This window comes from Parus major, chromosome 7, assembly GCF_001522545.3.
Source record: "Parus major isolate Abel chromosome 7, Parus_major1.1, whole genome shotgun sequence".
Taxonomy (NCBI): Eukaryota; Metazoa; Chordata; class Aves; order Passeriformes; family Paridae; genus Parus; species Parus major.
Window position 1 is genome coordinate 37,512,797 of NC_031776.1, and position 14,643 is coordinate 37,527,439.

Genomic DNA, 14,643 nt, shown 5'->3' on the forward strand with positions numbered 1-14,643 from the left:
ATATGATTATCATATATTATTTTGAATCTGGATGATTCAAAGGACTTTACTAAAGAGGGTGCAATCTCTTTTTATAAAATATCAGTATCACTTGCTGTTTCACTAGGCAATATTATCAGCCCAAGTGTAGCTCTGCTGTTTTGTAACTTCTCATTCACACCTAAAATGTAAACGCATCTTAGCACATCTGACACAGCTGCCCTCAGTCTTTTTTTCTAACAAGAAAACCTTTCCTTTGTCTACTCAAGTCTCGGTGTAAGCTATCAAAACCCACATCAGTACAAAGTTCAGTGATCATATGTGCAGCAAACTCATGTTCACACTGCCAGTCCCGCCGGTAGAAATCTGCCTCTCACACTGCCTTCATTCTCGAGTTTTATAGATCACAGGGCAAACTGAAATCAACTTAAGGGAGAAGATAGATATAACTAAAGAAAGGGACATGACTAATGAAATAATACAGATACAAACAAGGGAACAGGGCAAAAAGAAAGCAGATACCCTCCCGTTACGCTACATCACAGTAAAATGAATTATTTCAGTCAAGACATGCAGGTACATAACAAAGGTCATAACTTGGAACTGCTGAAGGCCAAACATGAAGCGAAGTTTAGCAATTCTTTAGCCTGTAAGCCAGGAAGCACCACCTAGAAACAGCTGCCTACCAGGAATTCAGTCTTCAATGCTTTCAATACCACACAAACATTACATATTTCTACAAGGTATTTCAAGAACTTAAGGCTTAACTCGAGCCTGAACTCAAGACTGTTGAGAGCCAGTAACACGTTCAGAAAACTTATCCTTCAAAGAAGCAAATAACTTCACTGAGAAAAGTCCAAAAATTTTTGTGCACATCCTGAAGAAATGGCAACATGGCCAAAATGCAGTAACACAGCATGGCACAAACACAGTAAGAATTTCCTTAAAATTTTGGTTTTACTTATCCTGGTGGGGTTTATCTACACACTGTGTAACAATTTTACCACTGTAAAGCGGAACTGCATCCCCCTGTATATTCTGCATCCCCCTCGGTGAAAGTGTCATGCTTGAGGATGCTCAGACAGTATTCATAATAAAGGAGACACTTGTATATAAACATGCAACTTACATATGTATCAACACATACATACACACATACATATATTATACACATAATTTACTAACAGAATGGGATTTAACGCTACACATAATTTACTATAGATATGAGGTTGTATACAATAGAAGAAAAAACAAAGTTTTAAGTCAGAAATACCTGAATGCTAAAATGTGTAGCTCTGAGTTTTCAAAGTAGACCAAGGCAGGCTCAGAGATGATCATTAAGCTGATCATCATCACCCTTGGAGCCAAGCCACTGAAGGGAGCAGTTCTGAACACAGCCCAGGATCAAGCTCAATGTCTCAGTCTAACTACTGTTAAGAACACGTGCAGCTTTTAGAAATAATAAGCTAAAGACAGGTAACGCTTCAGATGGTAGAAAAATTACTTCACCTAAAGTTAATGCTCCTTGGATCAAAAACTTTACTTTTTAAAAAGTGGATACCTGCGGTCCATCTCTGGCTTCATAGAAGTCACCCACTCCTATTTTTGCACTGAAGCTGAAATTGTCCCTTGAGATATCCATTATTCCATTTCTGCTGAGATACTGAAAAAATCACATATTGTTCCACTTCAGCTTGTAAATAATTACAACCCAGCTTTGATGCACAGCTAAGTGTGAGTGTAATGTTTTGCATATTCTGTCAAAGGGATATGCATTTTTAAGACATCAAATCAGTAACATACCAAGATACATTACACCTCACGTCACAGAAAATAAGTAGTATCTCTATTGGAGAGAAAAAAATTAAGTATTTTAATTGCAAGCATGCTTGCTAGCATTAGAACACGGAAGTTAAGAAATTAATGTACCTTTACTACTTCAGGATACTGTCTCAGCTTCTTTCCACAAGGTGCAAAATATGCTACTTCTCCTTGAAGACGACCACCAAAGTTCCTTATTCGGGTTTCTCTTTGCCAGCTAGAGTAATATGAAATAGTTGCATACAACAATACACTTTTTAAAAAACAAGTAATTTATGGCAATTTAAGAATTCTACAAAAAAGGGAACAGGAAAATGTGACTAGACTATCATAAATGAAACAGACCAAACCATTAATTTTATCACATAGATTGTCCAAACTGACTAAATATATGAATTTATTTATATCAAGCGATGTACATATTATCAGATTTTAAACAGCTTAGAACTGTACTTTAGGGAGTTATTTGGAGTCTGTATCAGCTATAGATATATCAATCTATATCAGATCATTAGGATTAATTTCCAAAGCAAAACAGCTAAAAGATTACTCATGTTTGTAAAAGAACAAATTTAATGCACAAAAATTAACACATGAAATACACCGACACTTTTTAAAGAGATCTACAGTCACTGGAAGTCAAATCTAAATTGTTGAAGCCCTTTCCTTATTATTCAGCCTCGAGATTTTTTAAACTCATTTCTTTACCAATGGATTTTTGAAGGCATTTTCACCCTTTAAGGAAAGCCAGGTATACAGAAAACGTACCCATAATCAAGAGGAACACGTAGCTCCCGTTCATCTGCTACTCTTCGTCTTTTTGAAATACCTAAAACAGAATCTCTGATTAATACCTAATAGAACTGAGAAAAGAAAACATGTTCCTAAAATGTATTTCTTATGTTTCTATCTGCAAAACAAAATTGTTTTTCATTCTTGCCATTATGTGCCTCAATTATCAACTATCAAATTATCAATTATAAATAAATAAAAAATAAATAAAAGTAATGTAAGTGTTCTCCCTCTGAAATACATTTTCCACTAAGTTTCCCTGTAACCTCATCCTCTGAAATGGTGAACAGAAAACCTAACTATCCCATACCTAGCCACTTGTCCTGTTTAGTGCTCAGAAATATTGCTAATTTAATTCCTTGCACGCCTGTTTTTCTAGACAAGACCTACATAATTTTTTTCAGTAAACAAGATGCAAATAAAAACACACTTAGAAGATCCATATTCTAATAGGTTTAATCCTCCTAGAGCACTGTCCATAGACTGCAGTCAAATGCCAAATGCAGAAAATTTTCAGAACTACTTCAGCTTTTACCAGTTCAACCAGATGCTGTGTTTGGTGCTTGTCAAGCAACTGAGTGGACAGTATTCCAGAAACGACTGCCACACGTGGGGCACTGATTTTAGTGGGCAAGGCTTTCCTCAGGCCTCTCAGACAGCCACAGGACACGACCTATGCACACAGACCAACTTTTGGAAGAGGCACGTCCAAAAAAGGTAGTTTGGACCTTCTGTAAAGGATGTGACACATCTCTTCCCTGGGAACAGCCCTGAGTGAGGGCTGTCACCAGACTGACCCCCGGCACTTGCTCCAGCCTCTCAGCAGGAGCAGCACACGGCAGCTCGGCACCGGCTCCAAGGGAGCTGCCAGCAGCTCCTTCCGGATGATGTGAAGAGACCCCGAGAAAAAGCACCGAGGAAATGCCTGTGCTCAGATCCCAAAACTCAGACACAGGTCTGCACTCTTAACCTAACATGAATGACTACTGCATTATTTTGAATGGCCGTGGTGCAGGGAGGAGGCTGCTTTTCCAAATATAAGTGAAGTGAAAAATCCAGTGCAAAACAGATACAGAGAAGAGACCAAGAGACCCCTTCAGTGATTGACCAACTCTAGGTAAAAGGTTCACAAAAATATTTTTGTTCTATTATGTTGATTCTGATTAGGTAATCCTTAGGTGTAGTATATTATTATACATAAAGCAAGGACATAAAACTTATTTATTCTACCTCCTATTCCAGTCTGCTATCAGACTTTACAAAGCATCACAAATCAACACAGATTCCTAAGAAAAACATTATCTTTTTAATCTACCCATTTGAGTAACTCTCAATCCATATGAAATCTTTTATAAACTGTACAGTTCACAAGCCTGTTTCCAAGATAAATATTAGGCAGATCACATTATACCACTTCAAAGCTAATGCCCTTGTATGACATGGAATAAAATTTCTATTCCACTGAATCCAAATATAAAAACCTATTTTAGAAGCAGATGTCCCCATTTAATAATCCTGTTTATACGCATGTTAATTAACATCAAATCTGTAATTCAAAGTACAAAATATGTGATTTCATTTCATTGTTACCATGCAAATTAAGAAGTCTGACTTTCAAAAATGCATTCTTTACTGTAGCCATAGTAATTACTAAATCTTACCAATTAAGTCACCAAATGAAGGATTATAAGCACTATCTAGTATCAGGCAAATACTAAATGTACTTTCCATTAACTTTTTAAAAATAAATTTTTGCGCATAATCCACAAATTCTACTGAGAATTTTGAAAGAATTATTAGAAAATTATGTTCTAACAAAGTATGCTTACAAAGTTTGTCAAGAAAGGGGCAAAAATTGAAGATTCAGAACACAAACTAGAATGTACAGCAATCAGAAGTAAGAATAACTAGTTTAGAATAAAATGGAGACTTCCAAAGACTTAATAATTAAGAGTTTAATATAATAAATACCAACTCTGGATATTTAATTCTATCTTCTCTCAAATCATTGCATGAGTTAAAGTATCCTGTGCCTAAGGGTAATATTCTAGTCTGAAGAACTTGCAATTTGGCTGACGGATCTTCATGACTGCTGCAATCACCCGTGAAAAGATCACAGATTCACCCAACAGCCAATATCAGAAGGGACGTCAAAAGACACCCAGTCCAGCTTTCCTTGGGAAAGGATGCTTTGCCAAGATTACCTCACACCCTGACCGACTGACATCTGAAAATCTCAAGTGAGGGGGACTCTGCCACATCCCTGGGATGGCTGTTCAATGAATCACTGCTCTTAGGATAAAAATCTTGAACATCATACCAACACCTGGACTATTTTTGAAACTACTTTTGCAACACATGGATCTTAGCTATCACATGATAGTACAACAGAAGACAGTGAGATACCACAGTGTGTACTTGGTGTGAGGGTGGAGGCTCCTGTCCCGAGGAACACTGCAGGCTGGGACTCAGGACACAACGCAGCTGATGCCGAGCTCGACGTCTTTGCTACTTGGAGATTAAGTGGGGTGGAATGAGCTGTAAGACCAATGGATGAGCTCTTCACAGAGGATGAAGTTTTATTCAGTTTCAGTGGGGTTTTTTCTCCCTCAGTGTCGGTATCCGATTCATCTTGGTCTTTATCATCTTCATCTTCCTCCTCAGACCCTTCTGTATCTGACTCAGAATTACTGTCAGACTCTGTTTAAAGAAAGTGTGGCAAAAGGCACATTATGACTTGGAAACTGTACTGGCACATACATTAAAGCTCTGACACTTACAAAATATTTCCTCTTATATATGCTTTTTTAATAACATCTCAAGTATAAATAGGAGGTTCTAATTAATTACCTGAACTTTAAAATTACTACAAATATGACAGCATTAAGTAATTCTGCATGGTAACACACTGCTCTTTTGATTGGGAAGAGATGAGTGACAAAAGCTGGAGTATTTCAAGACTGTTTACTCCAGAAGGAACTACAGCTAAATCATCCCATTAGCCCAGAAGCAGCTGGGCATTATCCCAGGAAGGGCATTTCACAGGTGTGAAATCCATAATGAAGAGGAAGAAAACTGAACTGGACACGGGCTGAAAGGTGTCAGAATCTAAAGTATTGCAATTTGGGCAAAGGAAGAGTAAGAATTGAGGACAGCCAGGGTAAGGAACTAAAGGTGAGATACAGCCTGAGAAAAAGACTAGCACAGGGTGTGTGGATGAGAGGGGGAACAGAATGATGAAAGTGGAGGCCAGACACAAGAGATACCAGGACATGGGACAAAGCAGTGACTGTGAATACAGTCAACTCTTTAAAACAGGCCTTATCATTCCAAATTGCATAGCCTGTTCTGCAGCCTTTAAAACTGTCCAATTACTTGCTCATTGGCTACTGTGCTCCTGCATGAGGCACAGAAATACACTTTTCTTGCCACTCTTGACAATTTGAAGGCCCTTGTGTAGTCCCTCTCTGTTTAGGAAATCTGTTTTGCAGCTGGTCTCTGTCTGCCAGAATCATTTACCATCAATCAGCTTTAATGTCAATCCCTTCCTGAGCACTTTGTTACATCAAGCTACAGGCTGGGTGACTAATGTGGAAGGGAGGTCTCTGACAGCCTTTCCAAAAGGCTAAGGAGCCACATTACCAGGACAGCTGACCAAGTTTCAGAACACCCCAAACGTGTTTTTTTGACATGACAAAATGGAGAATGGAGACAAGTGCTAATTCCAAGGATATGTGTAGGGCACCATGTCTGCCTCGCTGGCCCAGTATCTCCTGCACCTATTGTAAAATATGGTGGGAAATGCATGTTTTCAAAATGCAAAAAATTAAGTTTCTGCTTTTCCTATTAAAAAGATTAAACCACCTGATTGGCTATCATCAGAATCATCTTCTTCATCGTCCTCATCTTCATCTTCATCATCGTCGTCATCATCATTTGAGTCGTCAGAGTCTTTACTGCTGGGGGCATCTGAGTCTACCCCTCTGAACTGCTCCACCACCAGTTTTGCAGAATGAAGGCGGTGTTGTGGTTTTACTGCATTATTGCTGACTGCTTTGTCCTTTCCTGAACCAGGTAACACAGGAGAGGTAGAGGGCATAACAGCTGTCCGGTTACCAGTTGTCTTTTTCCCACATGCACTCAAGTTTATTGGCAAAGAAAAGGGGGCACTACTAGAAATGGCTACGCTTTCATTGATCTTGGTCTGGGGTTTGGGTTTCGTGGTGAGTGCAAGAGGAGCCTCCTGGATGACGCTCTGAATAACTCCATTGGGTTGGTGATTACCTAAAAGTGCATTTGTCAGGAATGGGTTAGAATGGTTGTTTTCCAAGGATGTGAGTTTTTGATGAGCTGGTGAACTAGATGTTGGTTTGGAGCTTGACAAAGTTGTAATAACCTTCTTCAGGCTCTTAGATGATTCCTGTTTCTTTAGCTGTGCTGCTGGGAATGTCTGTTTATATTGTTCCTAAAGAAATAAGAAGACAGAGGAATAAAATGTGGAGGTGTTTGTTTGGCTTTCTTTGATATTCAGGCAAGTAAGCTCTAGGAAATTTTAAACATCTGCTAAGCCATTTTTAGAAAGTCAAAAGCAGGTACTAGGTACAACAGATGAGATGAGAAACTACTAGTTACACAAGTCTTGCATGATTTTTTTCACTGTAAATGAACAGGGAAAGACAAATTGAACTCAAGATGAAGTTGATTCAAACTATGTAGGGAAGCTTTCTCACCTGCTACAATGCTCTAGACAGAGACTTTCATAAAGGTATTAATCATTCTGAAAGAAGCCCTTTTTAGAAAGATACTTACTACTCTTGTGTACAGAAAAACCTCTTCTTATTACTTAATTCAGCATATAAAAATCCCACTAGTGAATGTACAGCTACTTTTAATAACTTGTTCACTTTAAAGCACAAGGTAAATACAACACACTAATGGCCATGATACTAGAAACCCAAGAGAGGACTCTTGGTGTAGAAAAATTTTATTTTAACAAATGAGAGAAAAGTATACTGAGAAATGCTGTGATATGTTAACTGTTTAACTGGAAGAGTAGTACTTGAAATTTTTCACATAAAAGTTAGTAATAGCTCAGAAATGCATGTAAAGCTTAGAGTGTCTTTAGTCTAAAGACTTCCAAAGGAAAAAAACCCACATCGTCTTCAGTAGAAAACATAATTAAATGGATAAAGATGGTACAGTTTAAAATAATTTTTTTTAAAATTAAGTCAAATACCATACATTCCTGGAAGTTACTAACATTTAAAACTGAATACGAAATTATGAAGAGCTCCAAAATCAATATTCAGACAGTGCATACCTCCAGTAAAAGTTTTAGAGAAATCTAACTACTAAATGTGTGATATATCACCAGCTAAAGACTCGTAACCTAAATTTGAAAGCAGAAGCCTCTTTCAGTAGCAAAGATGTATGTTCTCATAATTATAATTTACTTAGCTACTCCTGGTAGAGTGACGAGCTTATTTGATTTTTACCAAGTAACAGGAAATTTGAAAGCAAAAACAGCTTTTATCTTCTAGGCAAGCAATAAAAATTAAATATTTTTCAGACCTTGCTAAGGGCTTGTGAGTTAGCTGTGAATCAGAACTGAGTTTACTACTTCCAAATACTACTTAGTTTAAAACAAAATATGAAAAAATAAAATCATAACAATATTTACAATTATTATAAATAATAATAAAATAATAAAAATAATTTTAAATCATAATAATAATTTTATTCTCTTGTAACCCTCATTCAAATCTCATTGAATAGAAGATTAACCAACAGTCACCTTCATCACTGCTAACAAAACAAATAAACTGAAGATCCAAAAATTTTTGAAGCTGCAGAACTGTTAAGACAGACATATCAATTTATTGTAAAGTCCTGACCAGTAAAAAGGAAGATAAATTGAGGTAGGGTGGGCAGTGCCTGTCACAGGTGCCCAGAGCAGCTGGGGCTGCCCCTGGATCCCTGTGAGTGTCCCAGGCCAGGCTGGACACTGGGGCTGGAGCTCCTGGGACAGTGGGAGCTGTCCCTGCCATGGCAGGGCTGGGATGGGGCAGAGCTTTAAGGGTTCCTTCCAACCCAGGCCATTCCTTGATTCTAGAAAACTACTGAAATGGCTATACTGAGCTTTAACAGCTATCAGGGCATAAGCACCTGTCTTTAAAGAGCAAACAAAACTCAACGTTACATTGAGCATTTTTTTTTAAAAAATGGCTTTCAGCTTCTTTCTTTAAAAACTTGGTTAAAATAGGAGATTTCCATTACTTTGACTTGAAATATCCAACTTGAAAGAAAGTGAAGCCATGCTTAAATAGCAGATACGTGCAGTATTAAATCAGCATTTTGACTGAACCTAGAAGCACAGGAAAAATATCCAGTGTTCCCATGAGTACTTTTCTTATTTTGATATTGATTTCAGGTGCACGTTGTCCTTAAGACGTGCATGACCCACACAATCTAGTTAATTTACACCATTCAGAAATCCAGATCAACCCTAAAAACACAAACTCCCATGATTATAAATATATATATATATATATATATACACACTTGTAATTTTAATACACTATTATTTAAAAGAGCTTGATGGCACAATGTTACATCTTTTTAAACAGATGACACAGGTTACAAATAATCCAAAACTTCACTCACCCGTTTAGCTCTAACATCGCTGGTCAAAGTGATAGATTCTTCAGAGGTATTTTTATTCCCTGCTTTGAGTAGATCAGGGGAAGGAACTAGGAGTTTTAAATAGGTCTCTTTTTTGGCTTCATGTACCAAAGACAAAGGTTTCACATTAGGAACCAATCCCGTAGACTGTATTACACTTGTGTGTTTGTTCACAGATTCCTCCTTTGCCTGAGAGCTTGGAAAAATAAACGGAAGCTGCTGTGACAAAACCTGAGGCTGCTTCTGCTGGGACTGGAATGATGAGTGAGTCTGGGAATCAGAAACAAGAGGTATCTGCTGGTGTGTTCTTTTATCTTGAGTCTTTTCCTGTGATTTCTGTCCATCGGTTTTTGTATCTGTTACACCACTATGCATCAGCACCTGCAAAATATTTATTTTTGACTGTTCATTATGTAAGTTAAAGATCCTTTTAAAAAGACTGAACATATGATCAGTCTCCATGAAACAATTACACTAGTCTTGGCAGAGAATGAACAATAATAATTTTAAATCAGTCTTGCAATATATGTATTGTTCATTTTTGGATCTTTTCCCCCAGATAGTTTCAGCATGTGACAACAATGTTTACTAGAGAGGGAGTATTAAACCATGGTTGTTCTTAAATGTATTTGTGACTGTAAACCTAACAGGATAAAGATTCCAATCTTGATATTCTATTACAAGGGAAAAGTAGCCATTCTGCTAGGAAAAAGCAACTGCCAAGCAATAGCCACAATGATATATTTTCAATTCACTACCTACGCACAGTAGTTGATTTCTTTGTATTTCCTACTTTATAACCAAAAAAATAACGCTCTACCAACTGTCAACTCCTAGCCTATAACAGAACAATGCACAGCAGAACAGCAATACACAGACATGAATGCAAACAAAAAGCCCTCCCAGAAACCCCTCCAACAGAAAACCTTGGAGCAAACCTAAAAAAGACTATTCTTAGCTTTTTTTTTAATGTGCAGTTAAATAATTGTTGGCTATTTGCTCACAGACATGAGTAGCTCAACTTGTCACAAACAGCTTGCAGCAACAAGACAGTGGGCAGCAGAGTGAGGTGTTATACCTTGTTCTTGCTCTTGTGATGTGCTTCACTTTCGGAATCAGATTCATCATCTTCACTCTCTTCAGCACTCTGGTCCTCCTCCTCCTCCTCCTCTTCATCCTCTAGGTCATCAGAGTCACTACTACTTACACCTTCACTTGAGGTGTCTGAAGAGGAGCCTGAATCACTGTCACTGTTACTAGAGCTTTCCACTGCTTTTTTTCTGGGCTTCTACCAGGAAGATGAATTCTCTGTTAATGTTTCAGTTTTAATCTGTTATATGATCTTATTATTACACATAATCTTTGAAACAAAGAAGAGTAAGACTGTAGGGTAAATGCTTGAAGAGAAAGTGATTCACAAGATGATGAAAATTAAAAACTGGTCACAAATTCCACTGAAGTCTTTTTCTGACCACTGCTGACATCACTACATCACAAAGCAAAATGCCAAATTTAGGCCTAGAACAGTGACCTAGAATTTGGGTGTCATAAACCTCCACAGAATGTGCCAATTCCCAAAAAATTTATACCCAAAACTTGTACTGCAAATTAGCACAGAAAGAACAATATTAGGGTTAGCAAAGTGTCAATGACACATTCAATTAACCACTTTCACAGTATGAGCTGTACAGTTGTACAGCTCATATTGTACAGTAATGTACAGTTTTACAGTAATATACAGTTTTTACAACAGTAATATACAGTTTTGAGGACTGAAAATATTATGTTCATCAAATTGCTTCTGGGATTTTCTTCTGAGAAATGGACGAAGAATCTTCTGACATACTGACAACTACATTATATTGAACTAAACTCTCTAGATTTTCATCAACTGTAAAAACAGTTTGATATCAGCTTGGCCTTTTTCTTTTTTTTCTAAAACTAAATGAATATTTTAATAATTTTTTAGATACCATCCTCAAGAAGAAATTAAAACTAAGGAGATGACTGAAGAAATCAGAAGTTGAATACAAAAAAACCCAAAACCCTAAAGAAAAGAACCTTTAGAAAAGTACATTAAAAGGTTTTAAAATAAGACATGTTTTTAAGAAGAGGCAAGTGTTACACTTCGAAATTTAAAAGCTCAAAATCACTTGTACAAAGGCCAGCTTCAATAATCATAATCATCCTCATGTTGGAGTTCTCATTTAGAGTAATTGCTGTGTTTTGGTACAAAAGGTTGTTAAAATCATTACACTGACAAATACCAATTACCTCATAAAAAGTTTTACATTAAAAAAAGTTATAAACATCAGCATATCAAGTACGATTAGGAACAACAAACTCCATATCAATCTTAGAAAGTTTACTACAGGAACTTAGGAAACAGACAACATGACATTTATCTGCATGAGACAGAAGACTTAAAAGTTAAGATACAGGACACAATATTCTTAAGAAAGGTACTTGCACCCTGAGTCCATCCTTTTACAGAGGCTCAGCATTTAGTCAAGTAAAACTGGAGTTTGAAATCAGTGCCTGAATCAAGAAATCTATCAACAGTACCAAATTTACATTTAAAGATGAAAGGTAACAATGCTGACAAATGTCCTGGTAGAAATTTGAAGGTGGGGGGGAGGCCTGAAACCAAAACAACAAACCACCCAAACAAAAAACCAACCAGAAATACAAACAAACACACAATGGGCAAAAAGAGGTAAAATTTTCTGAATAAAGCAAAGACCCAAAACCTAAATTTTGGGAAGGTATTCAGAGATATTAAAAGTGAAATTTATTTGGTACTCTGCCTAACTGTAGTAGTAGTCAAAAATACAGAAACACCATCCAGAAAAAGCTTTACCTCTGCAACAGAGAAAGATAAATTTTGTATGGATATACCCAAGATAAAAGCAGAATTTCAGAAAGAGCCATTTTTAGTATTTAAGTCTGAAAAAAATCAAAGATTTCCCAAATACCTTTAACTAGCTTAATACTTTCAAAAGCTGTTAACTGTTGGAACACAAAGAATGTTTTGAGGGAAAATATTCTTAATAATTTCCCTATTGTCCATATATTAAACACTGTATATCACTACACAATTATAAGTAACCATTTCAGTGCTAACCCCTATTTTTATGCAGATATATCAAGCACCAGCTGTCCTTTGAAAATGCCAACCTCTAACCTTCAAACATTCAGACTTGGTAGCTGAATGTAGTTCAGTAACAGAAAGAAAGCAAGAGGCCCAATTCACTCAGAAAACAAAAAACACATAGGTATATAGAACAAAAGAAAAAGATTTTAGCCCAGATGGCTATCAGTAGAGAATTACTCCCTTAGCTTCTATTCTGACAGTAATCATCATCCCAGTACACCATTTTCTTTTTTTTTGTTTTGTTTAAATAGTTTTGATTCCCAGAGTAGCTTAAAAGTGCTTAAGAGTGCTTAGGTCAGTACATAAGGTTTACTAACTTACTGAGACTACTCAGGTCTTTCATATTAGATGGCTAAGATTATTGCTGAAAAGCAGCAGTTAATAATAGTTCTTTCTTCTGATAAATAGGAAATTTCTTTCAGAAAAGCATTTTTTATGTCTAAAAATTTTTTTTTGTTTTTGTAAGATACAAGAAAACCTAATTAAATTCACAGAAATAATCTATGATGTTATAATTTTAATTCCAATATCTGTGTGTGTATATGTACTGTAATATAAAATATCAAATACTGCTGTTAAAAATACATTTTAAAAAAAATTAGATTAATTAAAACAAGGTGTTGGACACAGCTATTAACTTACTAACCAGTGAAATTAGCAGTACTAGTAACTTCTGGTTCACAAGTATGTCAAAAAATACCCAATTAAAAAAATTTCAAAAGCCATTACACATAAAAAATCCCTACAGAGGCAAGGGTACAGTTCTCACTCTAATAAATCAGAAGAACTCAAAATATTTGGTACTCAGAAAGAATACTGCAAAATGCTCCTGTGTGCCGAACACTTATCATGTCAAATTTTTTGTTTCAATCTTCGATTTCTTTCTGGTATTTACCTTATCTTTGATTTTGTCAGTCCTGGTGTCCAAAAGCTGAACTTTGCTCTGCTCCTGGTTGTATTTACGTCCTCCAGCTCCTGAGGTTACAGTTTTCACTGGTCCAGCTGATGTTGCAATGCCAGTGGAGAGCACAGATGTGCTGAGAACTGAGACCGCAGTGGTACTGCTGCCATTCAGTGATCCATTTATTCCTAAAGATGACAGATTTACAAAGTGACATTTAAAATAAATCTGGAGTAACAGGTAATTTCTCTGAGATGCCCCAACCACACTAACATTCCATAGACATGTAACAAGGTCCTAAACTACTTACAAGTTACCTGTCACATATACTAAAATTTGTCACCAAAGTGTCACTCTGATTTGGAGTTATTTTAGTTTCATCGTACAAAGCACCCATGATTTAAAGGCCAAACACATAATTGGTACTTATCATCCTTACCTAACAGAATCAATTTTTATAGAACTGTTTAGGAATGGGAAGAATGACAAAAGTGAAGCTCAAATTCCACATCTTTCTGCATGTGCAGAATTCAATATGATTATTTCCAGACAATTTCAGCCATTACCTTTGTCTGTATTGCTCCGACTACTTTTTCCTGTAGTTCTTGAGTGGAATGAAGCAGAATCATGATTCTGTGCAGGAGGAGCAAACAATGTGGGAATTCCCAAGAGTGGTGGGAAAAAAGCTGTCCCAGGACGAGAGTGTGTGTCTGCTGTTCGCCACCATTCTGAACCGCAAAGGAAATAAAAACAAACTTCAGGTGTTCTAGTAATATATTTAAGTATTTCAGTAAACCCACTGCTGTGCGTAACCCTGAGCATTTAGGAACTTTTCAATGACACGCATTTCCTGCAGCAACTCTTGTCTTAAGTCATTAAAACCATTCTGATGAAGATTGCAATGCAGTTTTATTTAAATGGATTCTGAAAATTAATACTTAATAGAAAGCTATATGACAATGGTCACCCCAAAATGAAACTCTAAGTCTCATAAACTGAACCAGTATTCACAGATCACTCTTTAACATTTATTATTATCTCAGCACTCTTCCTACATCAGAACTATGAAGTAACACAACACCTTCAGTCACCTCTGCAATCTGAGTCTTGCAATACTCCCAGGCCTCCACCACAAACCACATCTGAAGCTGTTCCTCATGAAAAGACTTGTTAAATAGAGGAACTGCTCGCTACCTAGTGGTAACTCTACAGCTGCTACTAAAGGTTTCTATCCTTGAGTTTGACACTGCATTGCAAAAAAAGCAGCCTCTATATTTTTTTTTTTTCCCTGTAACAACCCTATTCAAATGCCCGA

The 14,643-nt window shown here is 36.7% G+C and overlaps 1 protein-coding gene across 16 annotated transcripts in view; it reads right to left on the reverse strand.

Annotated features, from left to right (window-relative positions):
* Positions 1 to 14,643, reverse strand: part of BAZ2B (bromodomain adjacent to zinc finger domain 2B) — a 113,425-nt gene that overhangs the window by 38,734 nt on the left and 60,048 nt on the right. For 10 of the 16 annotated variants that reach the window (XM_015634143.2, XM_019007356.2, XM_015634132.2 and 7 more), the window contains exons 3-11: positions 13,895 to 14,056; positions 13,323 to 13,516; positions 10,352 to 10,561; positions 9,256 to 9,654; positions 6,457 to 7,057; positions 4,999 to 5,292; positions 2,569 to 2,629; positions 1,909 to 2,017; positions 1,541 to 1,642 (exon numbers count right to left, since the gene is read on the reverse strand). In XM_015634143.2, coding sequence (XP_015489629.1) covers positions 1,541 to 1,642; positions 1,909 to 2,017; positions 2,569 to 2,629; positions 4,999 to 5,292; positions 6,457 to 7,057; positions 9,256 to 9,654; positions 10,352 to 10,561; positions 13,323 to 13,516; positions 13,895 to 14,056 — 2,132 coding nt within the window. The remainder of the gene's footprint in view (positions 1 to 1,540; positions 1,643 to 1,908; positions 2,018 to 2,568; positions 2,630 to 4,998; positions 5,293 to 6,456; positions 7,058 to 9,255; positions 9,655 to 10,351; positions 10,562 to 13,322; positions 13,517 to 13,894; positions 14,057 to 14,643) is intronic. The other 6 variants (XM_015634144.2, XM_019007357.2, XM_015634142.2 and 3 more) reach the window with 3 other exon arrangements.